This window comes from Osmerus eperlanus, chromosome 1, assembly GCF_963692335.1.
Source record: "Osmerus eperlanus chromosome 1, fOsmEpe2.1, whole genome shotgun sequence".
NCBI classification, from domain to species: Eukaryota; Metazoa; Chordata; class Actinopteri; order Osmeriformes; family Osmeridae; genus Osmerus; species Osmerus eperlanus.
Window position 1 is genome coordinate 21222982 of NC_085018.1, and position 23979 is coordinate 21246960.

General features: G+C 45.8%; 1 protein-coding gene across 1 annotated transcript in view; it reads left to right on the forward strand.

Moving 5' to 3' along the window:
• The first annotated feature begins 381 nt into the window (after window positions 1-381).
• adamts9 (ADAM metallopeptidase with thrombospondin type 1 motif, 9) overlaps window positions 382-23979 on the forward strand; it is a 38761-nt gene continuing 15163 nt past the window's right edge. Inside the window, exons 1-28 of the mRNA XM_062469829.1 lie at window positions 382-738; window positions 1067-1461; window positions 2514-2676; window positions 5210-5550; window positions 6129-6209; window positions 6312-6436; window positions 6542-6582; window positions 6843-6948; window positions 8116-8262; window positions 8628-8769; window positions 9144-9248; window positions 10785-10930; window positions 11336-11517; window positions 11900-12036; window positions 12403-12520; window positions 12661-12756; window positions 13596-13762; window positions 13852-13981; window positions 14660-14786; window positions 14893-15103; window positions 15198-15362; window positions 15609-15770; window positions 16667-16786; window positions 18648-18755; window positions 18844-19011; window positions 20204-20476; window positions 21243-21404; window positions 21752-21928. Coding sequence (XP_062325813.1) covers window positions 642-738; window positions 1067-1461; window positions 2514-2676; window positions 5210-5550; window positions 6129-6209; window positions 6312-6436; window positions 6542-6582; window positions 6843-6948; window positions 8116-8262; window positions 8628-8769; window positions 9144-9248; window positions 10785-10930; window positions 11336-11517; window positions 11900-12036; window positions 12403-12520; window positions 12661-12756; window positions 13596-13762; window positions 13852-13981; window positions 14660-14786; window positions 14893-15103; window positions 15198-15362; window positions 15609-15770; window positions 16667-16786; window positions 18648-18755; window positions 18844-19011; window positions 20204-20476; window positions 21243-21404; window positions 21752-21928 — 4392 coding nt within the window. The 5' untranslated portion in view covers window positions 382-641. The remainder of the gene's footprint in view (window positions 739-1066; window positions 1462-2513; window positions 2677-5209; window positions 5551-6128; window positions 6210-6311; window positions 6437-6541; window positions 6583-6842; window positions 6949-8115; window positions 8263-8627; window positions 8770-9143; window positions 9249-10784; window positions 10931-11335; window positions 11518-11899; window positions 12037-12402; window positions 12521-12660; window positions 12757-13595; window positions 13763-13851; window positions 13982-14659; window positions 14787-14892; window positions 15104-15197; window positions 15363-15608; window positions 15771-16666; window positions 16787-18647; window positions 18756-18843; window positions 19012-20203; window positions 20477-21242; window positions 21405-21751; window positions 21929-23979) is intronic.

The window sequence follows — 23979 nt, forward strand, 5'->3', positions numbered from 1 at the left end:
CAAAACCGGCATTCATTTAGGCCTATACGCGCGTGCAGCAATTGTAGTTGTTTGAAAGATGTAAAACTATAAAGAGAACGTTCTGAAGTGGAGAAATATGCAGTCCTAACGCTAGCGAATGATAAGTGTATATTTGCTCATCTTCTTCGGTCACAGTACACTAACGTTCATTCACAATGAATTTCCACTTCAGGACAAAATAGTTTCACTACACTGCAGCTGTAATTGCTCAGCACCACTATTTTCCTCTCTGGTCCTGTCACTGTAACGGGAGTGGCTGTTTTGAGAGGCGTAACTTGCTCTAATGTAGCCTACCTTTGGGTAAACCCGCCCCTTAAAATGCTCTGTAGAGCTGCCCCGGCCCGAACAGTGAAGCCCACCACAGTTGAGTGTCTGTATAACCGACCCCTCTCTGCAGTATGCAGGTTCGCCAGGGAATACGCGTAACGCTCACAACTCAGCACACCTTACCGGCAAGAAACCATCCACTCAAGAGTCGAGGATAATACAATTGGATGTGGCAAACACACACACGCGTGCCTGAGTTGGAATACGGCGGTGAGCCGGAGTGACCGGAGCACAGCCAGTGCAGGAGGAATACTGAATTCGGGGGTTCCGCTCTCCCCATAACGTGTACAACCATGCATGTGCTGTTTTGGGGACTAGGGTTGCTTTTATTCCCTGATTTAATGAACGTAGTGGCATTCACGGGAAAAACTTTATTGAATTCAAGAAAAGGTAAAGTATGACGATTCCTCAGTTTCCACTTTTTTCCCTTGTGGACCGCTGTTTGGTTACCGGGATACTCGGAATGAATGACTTTTTTTCAGAATCAGCAAAGCACATGACTCGCAATGCTTTTATAGAAGTCTGAAGTTATTGAATGACCAAATTTTAACCAAGATCTACAGTTCACACACCCACACACATTATCTAACGCCTTAGGCTACTACATGATTATCACATCTAGTCTAATTTCACAATATGTGATTATGATTTATCATTTTCATCGGGTTTTCCCCACACGGCTACTTATTAATCATGCTCACTGATTTTGCCTCTCCAGCAACAGTGCCAGAACAGCTTGGCACTTATGAAATTGTTACGCCGACTAGAGTGAATGAAGCCGGTGACCAGTTCCCCACAAGCCTACACTTCAGAAGGAGAAAACGTAGTGTCGATGTGAGCCTTGACAACGCTTCAGACCAGTGGGCCTCGACAAGAGTCCACTACAGAATATCTGCTTTCGGCCAGAGTTTCCACCTCAACCTTACACTAGAATCTGGATTTATTGCGCCACTGTACACTGTGACAGTACTAGGAGTACGTAATGGAGGTAATCTAACGGATTTTTCAGCCGAGGAGGAGGAAGAAGATACTGAATATCAGCACTGCTTCTATAAAGGCCATGTGAATGCCAAAACGGACCACACGGCGGTCATCAGTCTATGCTCTGGATTGGTAAGTTTTTACGCACATTTGAATATTTACTAAAATGGTGATTTATGTCTGGGTATTTTAGGTCTAACTTTGAAGCCAATGTCAACATTTAATGAAATGATAGCAAGGACATAACGTTTATACAGATTAGATACTATAACAATTGGAGTATCAGGATATTTACGCACAGTTTATCGAAACGGAAGGTGGAGTTGTTTGTGAATGTAACTTGTAAAAGACTACCCCGCCAGGCCCAAGTGCTCTTCTACTGACATTGTAACCTCTTAAATTACGTAACTAAGAAATAATTGTTCAAACTACGGTACTGCAAGTCGAATCCATACACTCGAAGCCAATTCCTCTGCTACACATGTGCATGCATGCTCGCACTCATTTATCTCCGACAATCGGTGACGTCCTACGCACATCAGTGCAGTTGGAGCGTGAGCTGGAGTCCCTGTGGAGCTGCTGACGTAATCATCATTTGGTTCCGAGCGTAAAAACGTCAGACAGTGAATTTGAAAGAAGCACAACCATCTCAGCTTACTAATACATACCAGCAAAGGTCCTGTTGTTCTTCCGAAAAATGTATTGGTCTATTTCAAATAACTACACTGGAGATATTATTATGCATTAAATGCATTAAATGTAAATTACACCAAATACTTTTATCACTTTAGGATTTTCCCAGTTCATCAAGGCCACCATTGAATCCAAACTAGTGGCACTGGCTGTGCTGCATGAAATGTAAAAAAGTCTTCCATGAAGTCTGCCAAGAAAGAAACAAAATCACATTGTTTGCTGATAGGCATCGAAAGCTGTGTTATCTGACTTTTTCCTCCTTCACTGCATGCACACACATGTATTTCACCACATAATCGTCCATTAAATAACCACGTGTGAAAATATAACCATTGGGGGTCTAGAACAGGCCCATTTGCACTTATCTATCTAGCCGTGCTAAGTCACGCTCCAATGTTACTGTACGCTCCAATGTTACTGTACGCTCCAATGTCAACAGTTACAGTTTTACAAACTAATCTACAAATTCTTTTTTTTTCTGTTCTCCATAGCTTGGCACTTTCAGGTCACCACATGGGGAGTTTTTTGTGGAGCCCCTTCACAGCTACAAAGGAGAGCACTATGAAGAAGAACACACCAAACCTCATATCGTGTACAGAAAGGACGCCCCAAAGAAAGAGGCTGGCAAGGAGGGACCCGCTTGTGACACTTCAGGTACTGGTTGTTTGGGTACTGTGATAGTTTAGTTTAGTGTATATTCAGTTGGATAAGACACTGTAGAACCAAAACAATCAAGAACACCTCCCCAACACACACACACACACCCATACTGCAGAGTCAGGTTAATTAAGTAATCCAGTCAGCTAGCTGCTGAGTGTGTCTGCTCTACTAAACCCTCACCCAGTGTCCTCCTTATGGCGCTCGACCACACTGAGCGGGGAGGATGGGAGTCCCATAGCTGCTGCTACGTGTGTAAACAAACTGGTGTGTGTCTGTGTGTGTGTCTGTGTGTGAGTGTGTGTCTGTGTGTGTGTGTGTGTCTGTGTGTGAGTGTCTGTGTGTGTGTGTGTGTGTGTGTCTGTGTGTGTGTGTCTGTGTGTGTGTGTCTGTGTGTGAGTGTCTGTGTGTGTGTGTGTGTCTGTGTGTGAGTGTCTGTGTGTGTGTGTGTGTGTGTGTGTGTCTGTGTGTGAGTGTCTGTGTGTGAGTGTCTGTGTGTGAGTGTGTGCCTGTGTGTGTGTGTCTGTGTGTGTGTGTGTCTGTGTGTGTGTGTGTCTGTGTGTCTGTGTGTGAGTGTGTGTCTGTGTGTGTGTGTCTGTGTGTGTGTGTCTGTGTGTCTGTGTGTGTGTGTCTGTGTGTGAGTGTGTGCCTGTGTGTCTGTGTGTGTCTGTGTGTGTGTGTCTGTGTGTGTGTGTCTGTGTGTGAGTGGGTGTCTGTGTGTGTGTGTGTGTGTCTGTGTGTGTGTGTGTGTGTCTGTGTGTGTGTCTGTGTGTGTGTGCCTGTGTGTGTGTGTCTGTGTGTGTGTGCCTGTGTGTGTGTGTGTGTGTCTGTGTGTGTGTGTGTGTGTCTGTGTGTGTGTGTCTGTGTGTGCCTGTGTGTGTGTGTGTCTGTGTGTGAGTGTGTGCCTGTGTGTGTGTGTGTGTGTGTTCCAGTCTCTGATAACCCTCCCCTTCGTTATTTGGCCTTTAATGGGCACCCATAGATGTATGTTAGGATAACTGTTCTTTGTGTGTGATCCTTGTAGTCCAAGATATGCATACAATAGGAAGCAAGGCAGTAACAGACAGTTAGGGTGCTATTACGAAGGTTGTAATGCTGCTATAATGCTACAGTATACACATTCTACAATCATCAAGATCATATACATTTGATATGAGAGAAACCCTATATTGCTGACTTGAGATTTGATCCAAAAGATCACTTCCTCATGTAGCCTAGTCAAACACTGCATCTCAACACAACTCAATGTGTTACTGCCTAGATTCCGCTGCCCTGTATGTAAAATGCAGCAGATACGTCACATGAGAAGAGTAATGCATTTATTTCACACTTTGTTAGGAAACCAGTTTGCTATTTCCATTGTATCTACTATACCCTTTTAGCTCCTGGACAGGAAAACCCCTTTGGTCTGTAATTCTGTCTGGTATCTGCAAATCTTCGTTTACTGCTACAAGTTCCTGTTGACTCTCGTACTTCCTCTGGTCCTTTGATAAGAAAGCATGATAGGTCCACCACCATGAAGACCAGGCGTAAATTGTACAGCAAGAAATAATATTGCAGACTGGAAACATCAGTGTGCATGACTATGAAAATACATTTGAATTGTTGTCATGTATGCACCACATGTTTCTGCATATACTTTGCCGTCTTTGAGATGGATCTTTGTAGTTTGTGAGTGTGTATAAATATACATTTAGATGTGTGGGTGTCCTCCTCTGATTCTCTCAACAGAATGTGAGTATGACTCATAACTGTGAACAAATACAGTTGGGTTGAATATGAAACAGCTTTTGCAGTTTTTACAGAAGACCTTTGTAGTTTAAGAAGTTTTGAAGTGGTTGGTTTCAGTCTGTTTACCATCATAAATCATGGATAGGAATAAGTCAGGGCTGGTGTCTGGGTCATGTTCTGTACTGCCTGAGTGGTGTTGCATTGCAGCAGGTATAGATGAAGTGGTATACAGTATAAGCAACCAAGGCGTGGTACTCCATTTGTTTTGCCTTTGGTATGGTCGTCATCAAGATTGAAATCAGACTAAGTGCACTTCCCTGCTCCCCTCAAACTGGACTGTCCAGTCATTGACTTATTTTCCTGAGACATGGGCTTTAGTCATGCCTGAGTGCCAAGTTTACCTAACATGAACCACCCATTCTTTCTTCTCCCCCTTTGCACCCCACTCCCTCGAAGCAAGACCCCAAGATCTCAGGCAGTTGTGTGCGTGTGAAAATGAGAGACTAAAAACATTTTTCACTCTTCCCACTCTAATAAATAAAGGGTGACCAGCATTACATTTGTGACGTAAGCATTCACCAGAATTCAGCTGAATACATTATCCAATATAAGGATAATGCTTAACTTTAAAGATCAAAGCAACCTTCTTGTACATGAGTTACGAAATAGTAGGTATGACATAGTAGTTATGACATGCTATTCTTACTTAGTAATCAGTGGCTTGAATCTAAAGAGAGAAACCTATAACTTTGTGTGTTGAGTACAAATTATTGACTTGAAATATGTGTCTCTTTCCCAGGCTATGAACACAGGGATATGGGGAAGAAGATTCTAACGAGGCCGGGGTCAAGGTCAGGGCCAGTGGTGTCGGACCCTATGTTTGGCAGCATGCTGAATGACCTGGACACTCTGAGTGCAGGCCTTCCTGTGGAAGCCATGCCAGGACCAGACAGCACCGTGAGCAGCCGGGCCAGCCCGTCAACTAATGACAGCAGCAACGGTGACTCAGGACCTCACAGGAGATCAAAGCGCTTTCTCTCCTATCCACGCTTTGTAGAAGTCATGGTGGTGGCAGACAACAAGATGGTGGAACACCACGGCAACAACCTCCAGCACTACATTCTCACGTTAATGTCTATCGTAAGTCCTGCTCAGTTGACTCCTTAGCTACTCAGCCTCCCTCTTTCATGGAAGTGTGTGTGTGTGTGAGGTGTGTGTGTGAGGTGGATGTGTGGCGCTGTACCTTCATGGTCATCAGAGGAGGGCCGGAAGAGGGGAAAGGGCAGTTCAGGGCAGTTCAGGGCAGGAGTAAACAAGAATTTCAAACAGTCAGGGGGACAGGGGGAGCATGAAGCGGATCTGTCTGACAACTTTGATGAATGGGAAAAAATAAGCTCAGGTATGTTGCATAGATGGCATACTCCTGGCCACTTCAAACAAGAGCCTTCCTTAGACCTCTGAAGCAGAGCGCCCAGGGGGGAGCTTAGCTGACCTATATTATGATCCTGGCAAAGACTACATTCTCCACAGGCTCTCTCACAGGACATTATCAGCTTCTCTATCCAATCAGCCCTTTAAAGAGACTGTTCTCTTTAAAGCTGAAAGCTGACTGCTTAATTGCACTCCAGGCTTGTTTTCAGACTTTTGGAACTTTGAAAGATATTTACGTACGAAGGTTCCACTTTTCATGAATGCCTTTATTTATTTTCATCTTTCAGGTGTCCTCCATCTACAAGGATCCCAGCATTGGAAATCTGATCAATATTGTGATCGTGAATTTGGTCATAATAAACAATGATGTAAGTTTACAACCATCCAATCTTAAATAATCCTTCTGGGAGTGAAAACAGAGACATTCTTTCATGTGTACTAGTAGTCACCCATCTCCTGTTTCCCTCTAGGATGGCCCCACCATCTCCTTCAACGCACAGACCACTCTGAAGAACTTCTGTATCTGGCAACAAGACCGTAATAGTCCTGAGGAGAATCACCACTCCCACCATGACACGGCCATTCTCATAACCAGGTAACCATCACCAAACATTGGTACTGTAGATGTACTTGATGTTACTGGAGTTGCACTGGGTGTCTCACTGGTGCTGGAAACCGCTCATCTGTCTCTTCCTCACAGACAGGACATCTGCCGGGCACGGGACAAGTGTGATACGCTAGGTGAGAGCATTTCTACAGAACTGGTAGACTGCATTAGTGTTAGCATACACCATGTGCTGTATGCTAATGACTGCCAGGTAGCAAGTTAGTCATTGTTACGACTGCAACTACTGAGTAAAATGATGAGTTGTGGGATTATAACGTGATGCTTTGAGCACTTTGAGATTTGTTTCAAATGTAAAGTGCCAAATAAAATCTATTTTAATTATTATCATGATGCTAATTGTTATGGTGATGATAATGTTGGTGCTGGTTTTCAGGGCTTGCTGAACTGGGGACAGTGTGTGATCCATACAGAAGCTGCAGTATCAGTGAGGATAATGGGCTCAGCACAGCGTTCACCATAGCCCATGAACTCGGCCATGTGTGAGTACTTCATGCTTCTCTACTGCTTTCACGCCTTCCACACGTCACCTTCCCTTACGCTGGGGAAATACACACGTTTAGGTCTCTGTCGCAGTCGGGTACAAAAGCTCCTGACCTAGCCGCCCGGCTCCACCCCCAGGGCTTGGTCAGCTGGGTCAGGGGTGTCTGTGCTGAGCTGGGGCAGTAGCCTGCACACCCAGTCACCCTCCAGGACTAGTGTGGCTGATGACCATGCCTCTGTTGTAAGTCTGTTGTTCAAAGTCCTGAAGCAGCATGCACCAGCCTGGCCCCATAGCTTGGCCTGAGCTTGGCAGCAACGCAGGAGACTGTTACAGACTTTACCAACTCCTGTGTCTTAAACAAATGCTCTTTTTTTTACCACACACAAAAGGTGGGATTGTTGAATTCCATTCTTATCCGTGACAAGTGGTGACAACACTGCTGGAAGTCTACTTAATGGAGCTCAGTGCAATACTGCCATAAGGCCTGCATGGTTATGGAGAATACAGTACAGAATGCTCTCTGTCCTCGACAGCCTCAAGCACCTGTCTGCACTGCAGAGGCCTTATTAACCCAGCCCTCTGGCCCTACTGAATACATACACCACCATTACAGTAGCTTCCAGAGCAGGGTGTGAATTATACAATGACAATCGGGGGACTGAAGTGAACTGAAGTATTTACAATCCCTTCAGCAGCGATTCCCAATTTAATACAGGTTGGCTGGACAAACCAATGAAAACTAAAGTATTTGGAATGATTAATTACCAAAATATTTATATACGTATACTGTTGGTAAATGATAATGAAAATTCTTACTCATTTTAAAATGACATTTTGCCTTTTATTCATCATCACCGAAACGCCAAAAGTTAAATGCGCTTGGCACATTGACGATAGACCAACTGTGGCGCTAATGGACATTTTGTCCACCAAACACTGACAACCAATCAGAAGCTATCCGAATTAAAGCGCCCGCGCATTTGAAATAGAAGACAATATTGCGAGAAGCTAACCGTCAAGGTTGGTGTGGACGCAAATATACTTATCGTTATAGTTCTCGTTCTCGGCGTGAACGGGCCTTTAAGACAGTGACACTGTGTTTCAACTGTAAATGAGATCTGTTTTCACCTCTAAATGTCCGGTGTGTGGCTTTGCTCCCTGGCAGTTTCAACATGCCCCACGACGACAGTAACAAGTGTAAAGAGGATGGCGGTAAAAACCAGCAGCACGTGATGGCGCCCACTCTCAATTACTACACCAACCCCTGGATGTGGTCCAAGTGCAGCAGGAAATACATCACAGAGTTCCTCGAGTATGTGACAGCCAATGTTTTATCTTTTCAATAAGCACACGATTAGGAAATGTTTGGATAGTTAGCGCCACACTCCCAAGCAGGGTTGACTAGGTAGATATCCTATTAATCTTGACGTGTAAAAGGTTGGGCAAAAATGCCTTCAAATGAGTCATTGTTGATATAGGGTTAAGGAAAGGGGTAGCCTAACCCTAATAACAAATAATAACAAAGCCTACTTCTCCATCAAGCACAATCTTGTCTCTACAGTAGTTTTCTGATTGTACAGAATTCTACCTCTCCATCTGTACTGAGTGTGTTTTCTGTCTGTTTGTGTCTCTTTTTCTGTTTTTTCTTTAAGTCATTTTATTTTTATTTCTTAATAGCACAGGATATGGCGAGTGCTTACTCAACGAACCCCTTTCTAGGCCCTACAGTCTGCCTCTGCAGCTCCCTGGACGGATATACAATGTCAATAAACAATGTGAATTGATATTTGGGCCTGGGACGCAGGTGTGCCCATATATGGTAAGGGACACGTCGTGCAGATTCACACGTTGGTCTGTCAAAGAGGAGGGGAAGCCTCTTAGTCTGTCACTGTGCTGCTGAAGGAGAGGGCTCCTGTGTACAGCGTTATTTCGTTGCATTGTGCATTTACAGCTTTATAGCTGTATCACAAACAGTTTGTAGATGTTGTAGAGTGTTTAAAGGGCACCGGGGTGCAGGTATTCTATTGCGCTGTGGATTGTTTGATATTTGTCAGTGCTTGTCTTCCACGGTTGTGTTTAAAGGGCACATGCCTTGTCAATGATGAGTGTTTAGTACAATGAGCCTGTGACGAAAGGGCTCAGCGTTGGAGAGCGAGTGTTAACTTTCTCTCTGTTTCTCTCTGTGTCCCCCAGACCCAGTGTCGTAGGCTGTGGTGCACTAGTCCGGAGGGAGCCCAGAGGGGCTGCAAGACCCAGCACATGCCCTGGGCTGATGGAACCGAATGTGATCCTGGGAAGGCAAGTAGCTAAAGAGTTTACATGAGGACCTACACACACACACACACACACTTTATAACAGTGTATTTGTTGTGTTTACATCTGGTGAGCTTTTACAACATGCTCCAAGGTTTCAAGCTTGCTTTAATGAATACATTGTTTAAATATTTGTAACCATCACTTTCTTTCATGGTGTTTCAGAAGCAAAGATTGTTGAAATGTGTTTCATCAAAATCAGAGAAGAAAACAAAACAAATGCTTGCCAACACTCTATTTCAATAAACTCCATAAACGTACTAATTGATCGTCGGTCACACACGTTGCCATTGGTTCCAGCAGTCCTACTTTTAGTTGAAACTAGGGTTTTGGACCTGAAGGAGCATGAATTTGTTTTCTGCAGAGCCAGTATTATTATGAGTAAGTAATAGGCTTAGAGCAGGCCTGTGAATGGAGGCTTGTGGAGATTTCCCTCTCTGTGACTGGTTTAGTGTAGCTTTTAATTAGGGCCCTCTCCCTAACCCTCTGCTTCCTGCCACGGCTGAGGGACATGAAAGAGCTGTGGGCCAGTCTAGCGGCAGAGGTCCCCAGACACACATGTTCCCATCCTCCTCTGTTTATACTCCGCAGTCCTGCTCTCCATCCTCCCATCCCACTGCCTCGCCCCTCCATCTTCCCTCACCCAACGAAGTGCTATATATGTGTTGGGTTGGAAAGAGAATTAGAATCTGATATGATGACTCGAACCATAAATTGTGTGTGAACTTCTTCTTCTTCAGCTGTACTGACAGGCCAATGAAATGGCTTTTTTGGTTTCTTGTTTTCCATTTGCTGTATAATTTCTACCAGATTAGAAGCATTGAATCAAGATGTGGAGGGCTTGCATATTGATGTGTTGCCAGTAAGCAGCTATGGTTCCTGACATTTACCCTTTTTCTCTCTCTCTCTCTCTCTCTCTCTCTCTCTCTCTCTCTCTCTCTCTCTCTCTCTCTCTCTCTCTCTCTCTCTCTCTCTCTCTCTCTCTCTCTCTCTCTCTCTCTCTCTCTGTCCCCCAAATCTCTATCTATCTTTGTCTTTCTGTCTTTCCCATCTTGTCCCTCCTTTCTTTCTTCATTCATCTCTCCATCTCTCTCCATCCTCTCCATCTATCCCTCCATCTATCCCTCCATCTCTCTCTCTCTCTCTCTCTCTCTCTCTCTCTCTCTCTCTCTCTCTCTCTCTCTCTCTCTCTCTCTCTCTCTCTCTCTCTCTCTCTCCCTGTCCCCCAAATCTATCTCTATCTATCTTTGTCTTTCTGTCTTTCCCATCTTGTCCCTCCTTTCTTTCTTCATTCATCTCTCCATCTCTCTCCATCCTCTCCATCTATCCCTCCATCTATCCCTCCATCTCTCTCTCTCTCTCTCTCTCTCTCTCTCTCTCTCTCTCTCTCTCTCTCTCTCTCTCTCTCTCTCTCTCTCTCTCTCTCTCTCTCTCTCTCTCTCTCTCTCTCTCTCTCTCTCTCTCTCTTTCTCTCTCTCTCTCTCTCTCTCTCTCTCTCTCTCTCTCTCTCTCTCTCCACAGCACTGTAAGCACGGCCTGTGCATCCCCAAGGAGCACGATGCCACGCCCGTGGAGGGAGCGTGGGGCGTGTGGAGCCCGTTTGGCACCTGCTCGCGGACGTGTGGCGGGGGCATCAAGATCGCCGTGCGAGAGTGCAACCGACCCGTGTAAGCAGCGTGGCTCTCCCAAGCTCTCTAGCTTTGTAGTCGTGCACCTTCACTGGAGTGTGTCTCCTTCCCAACATCCCTGGTCAATGTTCCGTAAGATCAAGCATCCTTGAGAGAATTCTTTCCATAGCTCACCTTCAAGCACACCAGACTTCTTTTCTTCTTTTTTTTTTACCGCAGATCTAAAGGGCCCGTTTCTTGGTCAACGATAAATCTTGTTTAACTTGAAAGGCCACTTTCATCATCTGTTAATGGGATGAATGAGCATAGACTGATCAACAAGTCTGAGAGATGACGAAGTGGATGGAAGAAAAGACCAGTTTATAGATGTATAAACAGATACAGAAGATAGGATGTCAGCTGAAAGGAGGCTTGTTAAAGGATGTCCTTCTGTGTCTCTGCCAGGCCCAGGAACGGGGGCAAGTACTGCGTGGGGCGCAGGATGAAGTTCCGCTCGTGTAACTCGGAGCCGTGCTCCAAGCAGAAGAAGGACTTCAGGGAGGAGCAGTGCGGGGACTTTGACGGCAGGCCCTTCAACATCAACGGCCTGTCGGACAACGTGCGCTGGGTTCCCAAGTACAGCGGAAGTAAGGACGGCTTCACTTCCTGTGATACATTAAGATTTGGGAATGTGACACAGATATCGCAGCAGTTTAGACATTTACATTTAGTCATTTAGCAGACGCTCTTATCCAGAGCGACTTACAGTAAGTACAGGGACATTCCCCCGAGGCAAGTAGGGTGAAGTGCCTTGCCCAAGGACACAACGTCAGTTGGCATGACCGGGAATCGAACTGGCAACCTTCGGATTACCAGCCCGATTCCCTCACCGCTCAGCCACCTGACTCCCTTTTAGAGGTTTAGAGGTTGGCCTTTGTGCCTAGCCTTTACCCTCTCCTTAACTTGTCTGCTGTGTGTGTGCTGTATGTATGTGTGTGTGCCTCTGGTGCTGTGTGTGTGTGTATCCAGTCCTCATGAAGGACCGCTGTAAGCTGTTCTGCAGGGTGGCAGGCAGCACGGCCTACTATCAGCTCAGGGACCGGGTCATCGACGGCACACCATGTGGACCTGACACCAACGACATCTGCGTCCAGGGCCTGTGCAGGGTGAGTCCTCAGCTCCCCTCCAGCAACTTGGAACCGCTTTAACAAATCCAATGTGTTTCAGTGATACGGACATAAATGCTTCACTGGGTAATGAGATCCCTTATGCAACTATATATTGGCTCATTAGGGTTTAATCCTTTCTTGCTAGAACCACCATCTTAACGTCACTGTAGCAGTTAAGCTAAAATCCCAGCTGGATTGATGTTTTTTTTTTTATATATACGGCTGCCATGCTAAAAAATGTTTCAAAGGTAGTGAAGTGCACATTTTCAGGTCATTCTTCCGACATATTGATCTTTCCATGTTCTATCCCCCTCTTCCCCCCCCCTTCCTTTTCTACCTCTCCTCCCCCACCCTCCTGCACAGCAAGCGGGATGTGACCATGTGTTGAACTCTAAGGCGCGGAGAGATAAGTGTGGTGTGTGTGGAGGGGACAACTCGTCCTGTAAAACTATGGCAGGCACTTTCAACATAGTACGCTATGGTGAGCCCAAATCTCAACACTCTACACCTGACTGTCCTGTAGGGCTAGCAACAGTGCCTGGCTGGCCTGAGGAAGCAGTCTGTGATGTCTGATCTGAAATGACTCTGGAGTTATTGTTGTGTCTCCTCTGTGTGACGCAGGATACAATGAAGTTGTGCGTATCCCCAGCGGTGCCACAAATATAGACGTACGTCAACACAGCTACTCAGGGAAACCAGAAGATGATAACTACCTCGGTAAGATCCAAACACAAGACAGACTGCAGTTTGATGAGTCATTGTCTTCATCATACAATGAAAACATAAGGTAAAGTTAGACAGAGTTACAGATCGAGTATTGGTTAAGTTGGTGCTCGTGCCTCCTGTCTGTGGACATGTCTTTAGTGTGTTGGTAAGGCTGGTGTAGTTGCGGACTGGATCCTAAGCAGGATCTCAAGCAGCCCTCAGGATAGCATTCCATTGAAGTCACTTCTGTGTGTGTGTGTGTGAGGTTGTTTAGATGGGCAGGTGTGTCTGTGTGTGGGTGTGCATTAACTTGGGCGTGTGAGTTTGTGCATGTGTGTGTTTGTGGACGCATTCAGCTGGGCCCCAAGGAAAAAAAGAGAGACAGGGGGATTGTGGAAAGGGGGCATATCTCTGCATTACTGTGATGTGTGAAATGACGAGGAAAGTAACTCAGGAAATTAGATCCATAATCGCATTAGTATGAATGTGTGCAGCAGACTGACTGGTGAACAGGAGGCCCAAGACTCCTCCGGGAAAGTAGGATTATTTTACCCCAATTAGATTTATCTACTCTCAACGCCAGGCCTTACTTTAAATACAAACATCAGCTGTTAGGCCGCTAAGCAGGCAGACAGTTTGTTGAACTGTCTTTTAGCAACCAGCACATGCTCTTGAACACAACTTGGGTGTGAAAGGGGTGAAAAAGCAATGATTTGAAAAGCTTTGTCCATCCTAAAATATGTAGTTTGTTCAAGGCTAGCTGACCTAGACCTCAAAATTCACTCACCCACAAAAACACCTTTCAAAACACATTGTGACTGACCTTCTGTGACTGATCTCTCCTCTTCCAGCTGTTTCTAACAGTCATGGGGAGTTCCTACTCAATGGAGAGTTTGTGGTCAGCATGTTCAAAAGGGAAATCAAAGTGGGCAACGCCGTCATCGAATACAGCGGATCTGACCACGTCATTGAGAGAATCAACTGCACTGACCGTATCGAGGAGGAGATGGTTGTCTTGGTAATGACTCCTGTCATCCTGGAGAGGCTGTGACTTCCTTCAGTCTGAGCTGGTAGTGACTCACCTTCTCTCTGCTGTGATGTGTGCAGGTGCTATCTGTAGGCAACCTGTACAACCCAGATGTCAGGTACTCCTACAACATCCCCATTGAGGACAAGCCCCAGCAGTTCTTCTGGGACGCCTATGGACCCTGGCAGGACTGCAGCCGCCTGTGCCAAGGTAAGGCGAGGTGTTGGCCTGGGGAGGGGAGGGGGGGGGGAGGGGGGGATTGTGACAACAGAGGACATGGGTCATTTTAACAAGAACTCGTTTGAATCATCCATCACTCAGCTCTCATTGCATTGTGTCTCCAAACCATATAGGGGCTGTGGATTATTTTTGCGTTGTAGTTGAAACACTTATTTAGTTTGTCAGCGACAACAGGAGCCTTTGAAAGGGTTTATGTAGGTCACGGTGTATTACAGCCTGACCACCACTAGATACTTCTGAGTCGTGTCTGGTCATCGGGAGGAGAATGTCTAAGATGAGGTGTTTTCTAACACACCTGACTCACTTCTGAGATACACAAAGCTCCCTTAATGCCTGGTTGTTAAACATTTGAACACAGTGCAGATACAGATGTACCGGTTTCATAGCAAACTGAAATCCCCTTTTCTCAGAGCGTGTTCTCTGAGATGAGATCTTGTTGGTTGGTCGTGATTTGTAGCAGGTGTGTCCAATTCCCAGCTGGAAAGGCACACTCCTGCTAGACCTAATCTGACTTTACATTTGGGGGAGTGTGATTTAGTGCGTGTGTGTGTATGTACAGGGCTCTTATCAGATATGAAGTCAATCCCTTCTGCCTGTAGTGTGGTGGTACTGGACTGTGTTTCAGCCATGTGTGTTATGTTTCCCCAGGGGAGCGTAAGAGGAAGATCCTGTGCAGCAGAGAGTCTGACAGGGTGGTGGTCTCCGACCAGCGTTGCCATGGGACAGCCAGACCTGCCATAGTCACAGAGCCTTGCAACACAGAGTGTGAACTCAGGTAACAGCATCGCTTCTGGTTCACTCCAGGAATTGCACCATTGTTGTGCAGCGATTCCTTTTCCCCAAATCTTCCTTCTCACCTTTAACTGTTGTGCTCGGTCCAGGTGGCATGTAGCCCGCAAGAGCGAGTGCACAGCACAGTGTGGGCTGGGCTACCGAACACTAGAGGTCTTCTGTGCCAAACTCAGCCGCACAGAGAGCAAGACCCAGAAGGTGGACGACCGTTACTGCAGCAACCTACGCAAACCCGACGACAAAGAGAGTTGTGTTGGAGACTGTAACCCTGGGGGCTGGGACTACTCCTCCTGGTCAGAGGTGAGACTTCTTAATCCTTGGATTTCAGAATTTCAGAAGTGGAAACATAAAAGAAGAAAGGGATAGAGTGTTTCTGTGTGTGTGTGTGTTCCAGTGCTCCAAGACCTGTGGTGGGGGTACTCGTCGCCGAGGGGCTGTGTGTGGCAAGTCCTCCGATGGGGCAAGTGAGGACAGCAAGTGTAGCCAGAGGGAAAAACTGACCAGCCAGCCCTGCAACGAGTTCGTCTGCCCACAGTGGAAGACTGGAGACTGGTCCGAGGTCAGTTTAATACGTCTCTGTTATCCCTTATTCCCCTACAGCCCATTATAATATGTAACGCCCCAACTATACAGCATTAATGTGAGGGAGATATTTTTGCACAGTTTATTCAACAGGAAACATTGCTACTATAAATATGTCTGAGCTGCTGTAAACTGGGTCGAATTGGACATCTTGTTGATCATAGACAGCATGGCCCATTTATTAGTAGTATAATAAACAATGAGCTTCCTTCTGTGTGGACAGTGCCTGGTGACTTGTGGGAAGGGCTACAAGCACCGGCAGACATATTGCCAGTTTGGAGAAGACCGTCTAGATGACCGCTTTTGTGACTCGTCCAAGCCAGAGTCGGTCCAGATGTGCCAGCAGCAGGAGTGTGCCTCCTGGCAGGTCGGATCCTGGGGACAGGTGAGGCCCTGCTTTAGAAAACAAGATACAACTGCCTCTAAAGTATCTCAAGTATGAGTGCTAAGTGTTAGGGTTAGGCTAGGGGTATGCTATTATTTAGCATACTATCGATCATGAATATGATGATATTTCTCTGTGTCTCTACGGGAGACAGAGAAACACTTGTCTAGATGGATTGGAGGCTATGCAGAGGTTAACATTATAAATGTTGTTACTTCTCACATGAACTCTCCAGATGCAGAGTGCAGACAGGTCAGAGATATAGCGCCCATCCACTCTGGTGTTCAACCAGAGCATTCTCTGCCAAAAGAAGCATATCCAATCTATACACAGTGTGTATCCTAACTCGCATGTGTGTTCACCCTCTCTAATCCTCCACTTTATAACTATGAGGCGAATTGCAGTCTGACGGCCCAAACCTAAAAAGGCAACTCTGCAACATTTCCTAAGTCAAAATGATATCTTATAACCCAGCATGTGTGTTAATAGTCCTAGGTGTGTGATGGAGATTTTTGGTGCCTGTATACCATGGGTTATGCCAGCAAGCTAAATGTATATTTGAAGCTGTGAATTGAAGCATGTGGGAATTGTAGTTGAAGTTGCTGCCACAAAAGCCTGACCTTGTTTCATTGGAGTCAGTGAGGTAGAAGAGAGTGGTGTACCCACTGACTTGGCTACAGTGGGAAGTACATGAGTTACTCATGCATTATGATCCAGAAGACTGTTATCTGCTGCCACTGCAGCTCCACACCAGACACACACCATTTTTCTTTCACTGAGTTACTCATTTTTCACCAGATTTGCAATGTTGGCTTAAATGACCCTCCCCCCCCCCCTCTCTCTCTCTCTCTCTCTCTCTCTCTCTCTCTCTCTCTCTCTCTCTCATATGAACGTAGTGCACTACCTCATGTGGACCAGGTTACCAGATGCGCGCTGTGAAATGTGTGGTTGGGGCATACGGGTCTGTCATGGACGACACTGAATGTAATGCAGCTACACGTCCCACTGACGCTCAGGTAAGACCAAGATCCATTTCCTGCCCTGTTCGGCTCTCTACTGATTACTGCTTCTGCGTCTGTCTCCCTCTGTGTTGCTCTCTTTCTCTTAATCTCTCTCTGTCTCTCTCTTCATCTCTCTAGCTTTCCTTTCTCTCATCTCTTTTTAACTCCCTCTTGAATTCTGCCTTTCTCTCCATGTCTCTCTCTCATTTCTTCTCTCATTTCTTCTCTGTCTTGAGGGTCTCCCTCTCCAGTTTTGGAGCCATTGCTACAGTCAATGCCACATTGTTAGACAGGAAGGAAGCCTCCCCTCACCAGTTCATTGCCACCTGGGCTCAATAAGGCCTTGTTGTCTGCTCTGCAGTGCTCTGGCCCTGGAGGGGACTGGAGGGGGGTTACACTTGAGCATTCTACCCCAAGACAGACACACATAGCTGGGATTGTCTCCCTCAGGCAGTCGCCCTTTCATGGAGCACAGGAGGAGTGTGGAAACAGGACAATTTCTATGGCAGGCAACTCCAGGGATCTGGGGTCTGGGTGGAGGGATTTAAGGTGGGAAGAGTGCAAGACTATAAGCATGAAAAAACATTGAAATATGTCCTCACCTTATTTGTCTGAGCCACAACCAGTCTGCCAGTGGCAGCGCCTGTCTGCCAAGAGTCTACTGTGGGACTGTGGTCTCCACTCACACCCTTACCTTACATGAACTTCACTGAAAGTGCTGTATGCTAACATCTGCTCTCTACAAGTGTCACAGACTTTAAATAACCCAACTAATCTTGACACAAACAACTCTTATTCGAAGAAATGGAGTCGTTAATCAACCTTTCATGTGCATAGCTCTCACCCTGATGGTGCGTGGGCATGACAGAGCATGGTCTCAAGAAGGAGCTCTTCATTGGCCAGAGAAGGAGGTGGGGTTTAGATCTGTTGAGGCTGCGGGGCACCAAACCAAAGCTGGGACTGTGGTTGCAGAAAGACCCCCTCCCTGTGGTGCTAGCCTTGACTCCAGAGCTAGCCGTCAGGCCCACTGACCCTGAACTAGTCCCCTCACCTCACTGTGATTCCAACCAGCCATGCGTGAAGTGGGCTACCATACCGCCCAGCCCACCACTGCTCTGGGGGAGGAGGGGGGGAGGAGGAGGGGGGGAGGAGGAGGGGCACGTGAGAAAGAATAGAGCTTATGTTATGAGAGCAGGAGGGCCTACCTGAATTAACCCCAGTTATAGTTTGCTTTACGTGATTTAACACAAAGTTAGACATAGTTAAAATAGCATGCAATCATGCCCACGTTTCAAAACCTGAACAGACACACACACTCTTTCTTTCTATCTCTCTTTCTCTCTTTTATATATATATACACACAGTATTTATCTCTTGGCTGCCACCACAGGCCATTTTTCCACCCCATTCTTCTCGTTCTTTCCACCACCAACATGTTTTTATGATGTTCTGCTTTGCTGTGTGTGCGATGTTCTGCTTTGCTGTGTGTGTGAGGCGCTGCAGCGTGGTGCTGTGTTCTTTCTGCCAGGGTCCTGTTTGTCTCCACCAGAGGGATGAGTGTGGAATGTGGAGCCGTCAAGGCCTTACTAGATATGATTTAGATCCCCACCCCTGAGCCAGGGGTCAGGGGTCAGACAGGGCACAGGAAAAGAGGAAAGAGTGGAAGGTGAGGGAGTGGCTTAGCCACTGGCCAGTGTTGTTATTGGAGACTTGGACACCACACCACTGTGACCTGTTCTGAATAGGATTCTCTCAGGTAGCTTTGATGTTCTGCCTTTAGGATCCAAGTTTGTGTGCTCAATGGAGGGTAGGAACACACTTGGTCTGGTTCGAGTGGTGTGGTTAATGTATATGGTGCTGTCTCTCCCTACTCTAGGACTGTGAGCTGGTCCAGTGTCCCAGCAACCACCCTGTTCCCCCAGGGACCAAGGTGCCCTCTCACCATGGACACAAAACCCAGTGGAGGTTTGGATCCTGGACACAGGTTGGTCTCCATCAAAACCTGGACTGAAACGTGCACATGTTTTTGTGTTGGGTTTTTCCTTTGCTGACCACCTCAGCCTCCTCCACAGTGCAGTGCCACCTGTGGTAAAGGAACCCGGATGCGCTACGTGAGTTGTCGTGACAACCAAGGCGGGGTGGCGGAGGAGGCAGCGTGTTCCCACCTGGTCAAGCCCGCCGCCAGAGAGGTGTGCTCTGTGGTGGCCTGCGGACAGTGGAAGGTTCTAGAGTGGACTTCGGTAAGACAGACAGCACCCTTTCTCTTTGTTACGCAGTATGGACACATGTTTTGCGGACACCAGATTGTCCCCCCCAGCCCTGCATGCCGTTACAGGCATTGACAGCCTTTTAGATTAATGTCTATTTCTCAAGGCAGTTGTCCAGACAGTTCTGATGCCCTGTTTCTTCCTGTGTGTTTATTTAGCTCTCCTTTGTGTGTTTCAGAGAGTTTTGACGTGTGCGGGTTTGACGATGTGTGCATGTGTGTGGTTGGAAGGTTGGCAGGGGGTGGAATGAGACAGTGGAGGGGTGTGGGAAGGGGGGCAGGGAGGCAGTGGGGGAAGGGGGGTGGGGGAGTTGAGGGGCAACAGTTTTGTTTACAGATGGTTCTCATCAAACAGAACGCTGGTGATACAACACTGCCAGACTGCAGCTCTGGACTCCATAAACGCACACACACACACACACACGCACTGCTTATTATTCCTGCCAGAGAGACTCAGTGACTTCTAACACAGGAAACAGGAAGTAGTTCATCCCGAGGCCAGAACTACAGAGACACATCTGAACACACAGTATCCCTCTGATGCTCGATTTGGAATGGAACCGGATACCAACACTGATGGGGAAGAGGATAGCTAAGTTATCACATGCAGCGCTACTGGTTCACTGGGTTCAGGGAAATACCAGCCTGACAGTATCCCTACCCATGTTCAGATCCCAAGCATTTCTTGGTCCTAGATAGTGTATTTTCTAGCACGGCTGTACATTATCATTTGACATCTGTTGCATAATGTTGTTTGATATGCATTATTGCAAGATATGACTCTCGTAGGGAGACCTAATTGGAACAGCATGACTGTTTGGCAGGAGCTCTTACCTAATTCATTGTTCCTTGAGTAAGATCTATTTGGTTCAAAAGCATTTAAAGGGACAAAACCATGCCATGGAGATATTGAGAGGAGCTTTCAGCTGTGTTTGGCTTTCCAGAGATGATGTGAAAATGAAAACCTTGTTGATGACATTGGAGAAGACCTTCCTTGATCAGAGACCTGTTTTGTTCTGTTTAGGGACTAAAGCAAGGAACTGGGTAGTGCAAAGAGTATGTTACCTTGAACAAGCTTGGAATTCAAATGCTCACACTAACCTAAACTGGAGTAGCTTGAACATTCATTGTGTTGATTGTGTGTGTGTGTCTTTGTGTGGTTACAGTGTTCCGTGTCCTGTGGCCAGGGAAAGACCACACGCCAGGTGGTGTGTGTGAACTTCAGCGATCAGATTGTGGATGTGAATGAGTGCGACTCCGATGACCGTCCAGCCACAGAACAGGAGTGTGCCATGTCCCAGTGCCCTTCCCGCTCCAGTGACTCCCGACCTTTCCCCTCACCCAGTGGAGGCAGCAGGAACAACCTGCCTGTGGCCAGTGACGGGCGCAGCGGGCCCAGAGCCCAGGCCCACCAGTGGAGGACAGGACCCTGGGGAGCGGTGAGTTGTGCTCTTCCTCAGATAATAGGGCTTCTGTAATGTTTGTGTATTAAGCTGCTAAACAGTATTTGGTTTGTTGTGATGTTCTCTGAGAGACCTGGAGCTCTCTCTCAGTACTGATATGTTCCTTATACTGTGATTGTGGGTGTGGATAGCACCTCTGATAATCACAACCTCTCAAGGATACAGTAATAGTTTCTGTTGTCTTTGCCACATAATATTGCTTGCATAGATCCAAAACTGGGTAAGTACAATAACACTAAAATAACCACTATCTATGCTCTAAAATAACTTACTGTACGGTAAGCTATTTAAGTTGTCATGGAAATAGCAAGTAGTATTTCTGGGCTCTCTTTCTTTCCCTTTCCTGAGGATGTGTTTTAATATAACACAGAGAGATATGTCAAGGAATCTACTCCGTTGAAGAGCTGCCAAAATGTTGTGCTGTGGGCCAGTACTCGAGTGCCTTTGTGCTCTTTCCTGTGTGTCTCTTTGTCTGATACGACAGCAAAAAAGATCGACTTTCTTGCGGATCAAATTGTTTGTGGAGACGCCTTTCTAAGCAAAGATATGTTTTAAGGGCCAAATGATATGTACATTATTGCTATGTTATATCGTGTCCTATTCATGAGGTGGGGGTGTACGTCAATATTGAAGTTCAATCGAGAAATGCAAGCATGTCCTGTTGACACAGTGGGAACCACTCGCACGCACGTGTGGATGTATTCACCCGTCTGACACGAATGTGTGTTCTCGTCATCATCAGTGCTCGAGCACGTGTGCCGGCGGGTTCCAGAGACGTGTGGTCGTGTGCCAAGACGAGAACGGCTACTCGGCCAACAACTGCGAGGAGCGCTCCAAGCCCATCGAGCAGCGCTCCTGCGAGTCTGGGCCTTGTCCGCAGTGGGTCTACGGACACTGGGGAGAGGTGAGAGAACGCCGCCTGCAGCCTCAGAACACCTCCACGTCTGAGCTGAGCTACTCCCACACATCCGTACTCATTTCAGAAATACTTAAGTGCCAAGACACTTGAGTGTCAGGTGGCTGAGCGGTTAGGGAATCAGGCTAGTAATCAGAAGGTTTCCGGTTCGATTCCCGGCCGTGTAAATGACAGTGTCCTTGGGCAAGGCGCTTCACCTTACTTGCCTCGGGGGAATGTCCCTGTACTCCATGTAAGTCGCTCTGGATAAGAGCGTCTGCTAAAATGACTAAATGTAAGACACACTTGTTAAGTATTTACCCTGTGTGCACACGCCCCTCTCCCTCTGTCTGCAGTGCACTAAGCCGTGTGGCGGAGGGATCAAGACGCGGCTGGTGGTGTGTCAGCGGCCCAACGGTGAACGCTTTAACGATCTGAGCTGTGAGATTCTTGACAAGCCCCCGGACCGCGAGCAGTGCAATACTCAGTCGTGCCCGTCCAGCCCTCACTGGAGCACAGACCCATGGAGCTCGGTACGCTAGTAAATATATGCCGCTCCCTCTCTCTCTCCCTCATTCTCTCGCTCTCTCTCCCCTCTCTCTTTCCCTTCCTTTTTAGCCTTCTCATTTCACCACACATGGATTCTTACCACTTAACTGTTAAAACAAAACCACACAAACTGTTTTAACTTAAAGTGCAGGATGACTGTGATTATTGGAAAATCACTCCAAATATCCACCTTCACTTCTAACACCCTTTTGTCCCCTGTGACTGGTCATCCTTCTCAAGACAGTTTGGAAATGTATTTCTGTTGCATTTAGTGCAAAAATTCATTCCCACAGGCAAAATGCAAAAATAATACAACGTGATGAAATGCTACTCAAAGCTGTGACCTATAAAAACCTGTTATCTGTTGGTCATCCTGGTTACAGTTTTCTGAAGTAGTTTATGTGAATCCAATTTAGTTTGTAAAATATTGTTTTTAAAGATAATTTATTACTTAAAAGATTTTCTTGTATATAGCATAAACCTTCAAAGTGAGTTATTTGTGTCTTAGCTCTTTGTATATGCAAATCAATCATTCAGTTTATCATTGTTCATATGCAAATATTTGCTGGATGTATATCAGGAATTTAAGATGTCTTGCTTTTTTATTATCCAAAGAGAGAATCCAAACTCAAATGTCGGTGCTGTTTGTATTGTTTTGATTTTCCATAGTTTCAAATAGAAGAAACGGAAAATGCTAAGCAACTGTATTCCAGGCTATATACTGTAGAGAAAGAACATATATTATTCTAGTACCCACTTTTTACTGTCTAATATATCTATAAGAATTCTACTTGTCTTACGGCACATTTTTACAGACATAACTAATAGTATGACTACACTTTGTTTTGCGGTTCTTTATTTACAAAGTTTAATTGAGAATTTTAGCAGCAAACAATTGTATTGCCAGAGAATATCCAGTGAATGAACACTGAAAGGACTGTAAAACAAGGTATACTCTATTTTGTTTCAGTAATTGTTGGATATTTAGCAGTGAGGTGATTCGACCAGTTTTTAGTGTCTGATGCAGATGTTGCATAACTGATATATGAAAGGTGCAGAACCAGTTGGCCGTAAACTCACGTCTCTAATGGTTCTTGATATCAGTATATTTATATGTTTGTTTTGTAAATACTTTCTTTTAGTGTGACCCATTACCGGAGCTCATATGAAAATATGCTATGCTGAACATACAGTACCTCACTTTGAACACACAACAAAACCAGCCATTCACTTATAGTTCAGTACACTACATTGGTGCTTTGACAAAACAAGGGAGACATGAGTTATATCTTTCAAATATTCTCTTTGGTATTCAAGCTTGAGGTCTAGTGTGACTGTTCATTGCGACACCTTGGGTTTTCTATTATTTTGTGTTTTGTTTATTTCCATGAAGAGCTGTTGATTGATCAAAAATGCTGGGCCCAACCATTTTGTTACATACATGTATGATAGAGAATTTGTACAACCTGAACTTAAAGCTGTTTGTATATGGTGTGTTTATATCACCTAGCATGATATATGTTGCTCAATTAGAATGGCCCTGTCATATTATTTAAAACTTGCAGCACCTGCCACAGTATTGCAGGGAAAAATATGTCTCTGGAGCTCATTGTTGAGCCAGTCACATGATTCTACCTCAGACTCTTAAGATCGCTCTGTCCTTTGAAAGGTTTTCTGATGACTAAGATTAACCATATTGTATTGTCTGGCTATCCAATGCTGTTGATCGACCTAAGCACAGATCCACGATCTGTGTCGTGTTCTACCTCATAATGGTTACGATCCAGATTGAGGTAGTGAAAGCTGATCTAGAATCTGTGATTAGGGGCAAGCTTTGCTAAAAGTCCACCCATTCTCTACATAATTAATGTCAATACTAATGTTATAGATGTTATAACAGTGTATAGCTTCTACACTACTTGAAACTCCACAGTGAACATGGAAATGCTAATGCATGTGGAACTGTCACATTAGCTGTAGAACTCGTCCAATTTAGCACCATCTGCAAAATCCATTTAGCTAAGGATAGTATAAA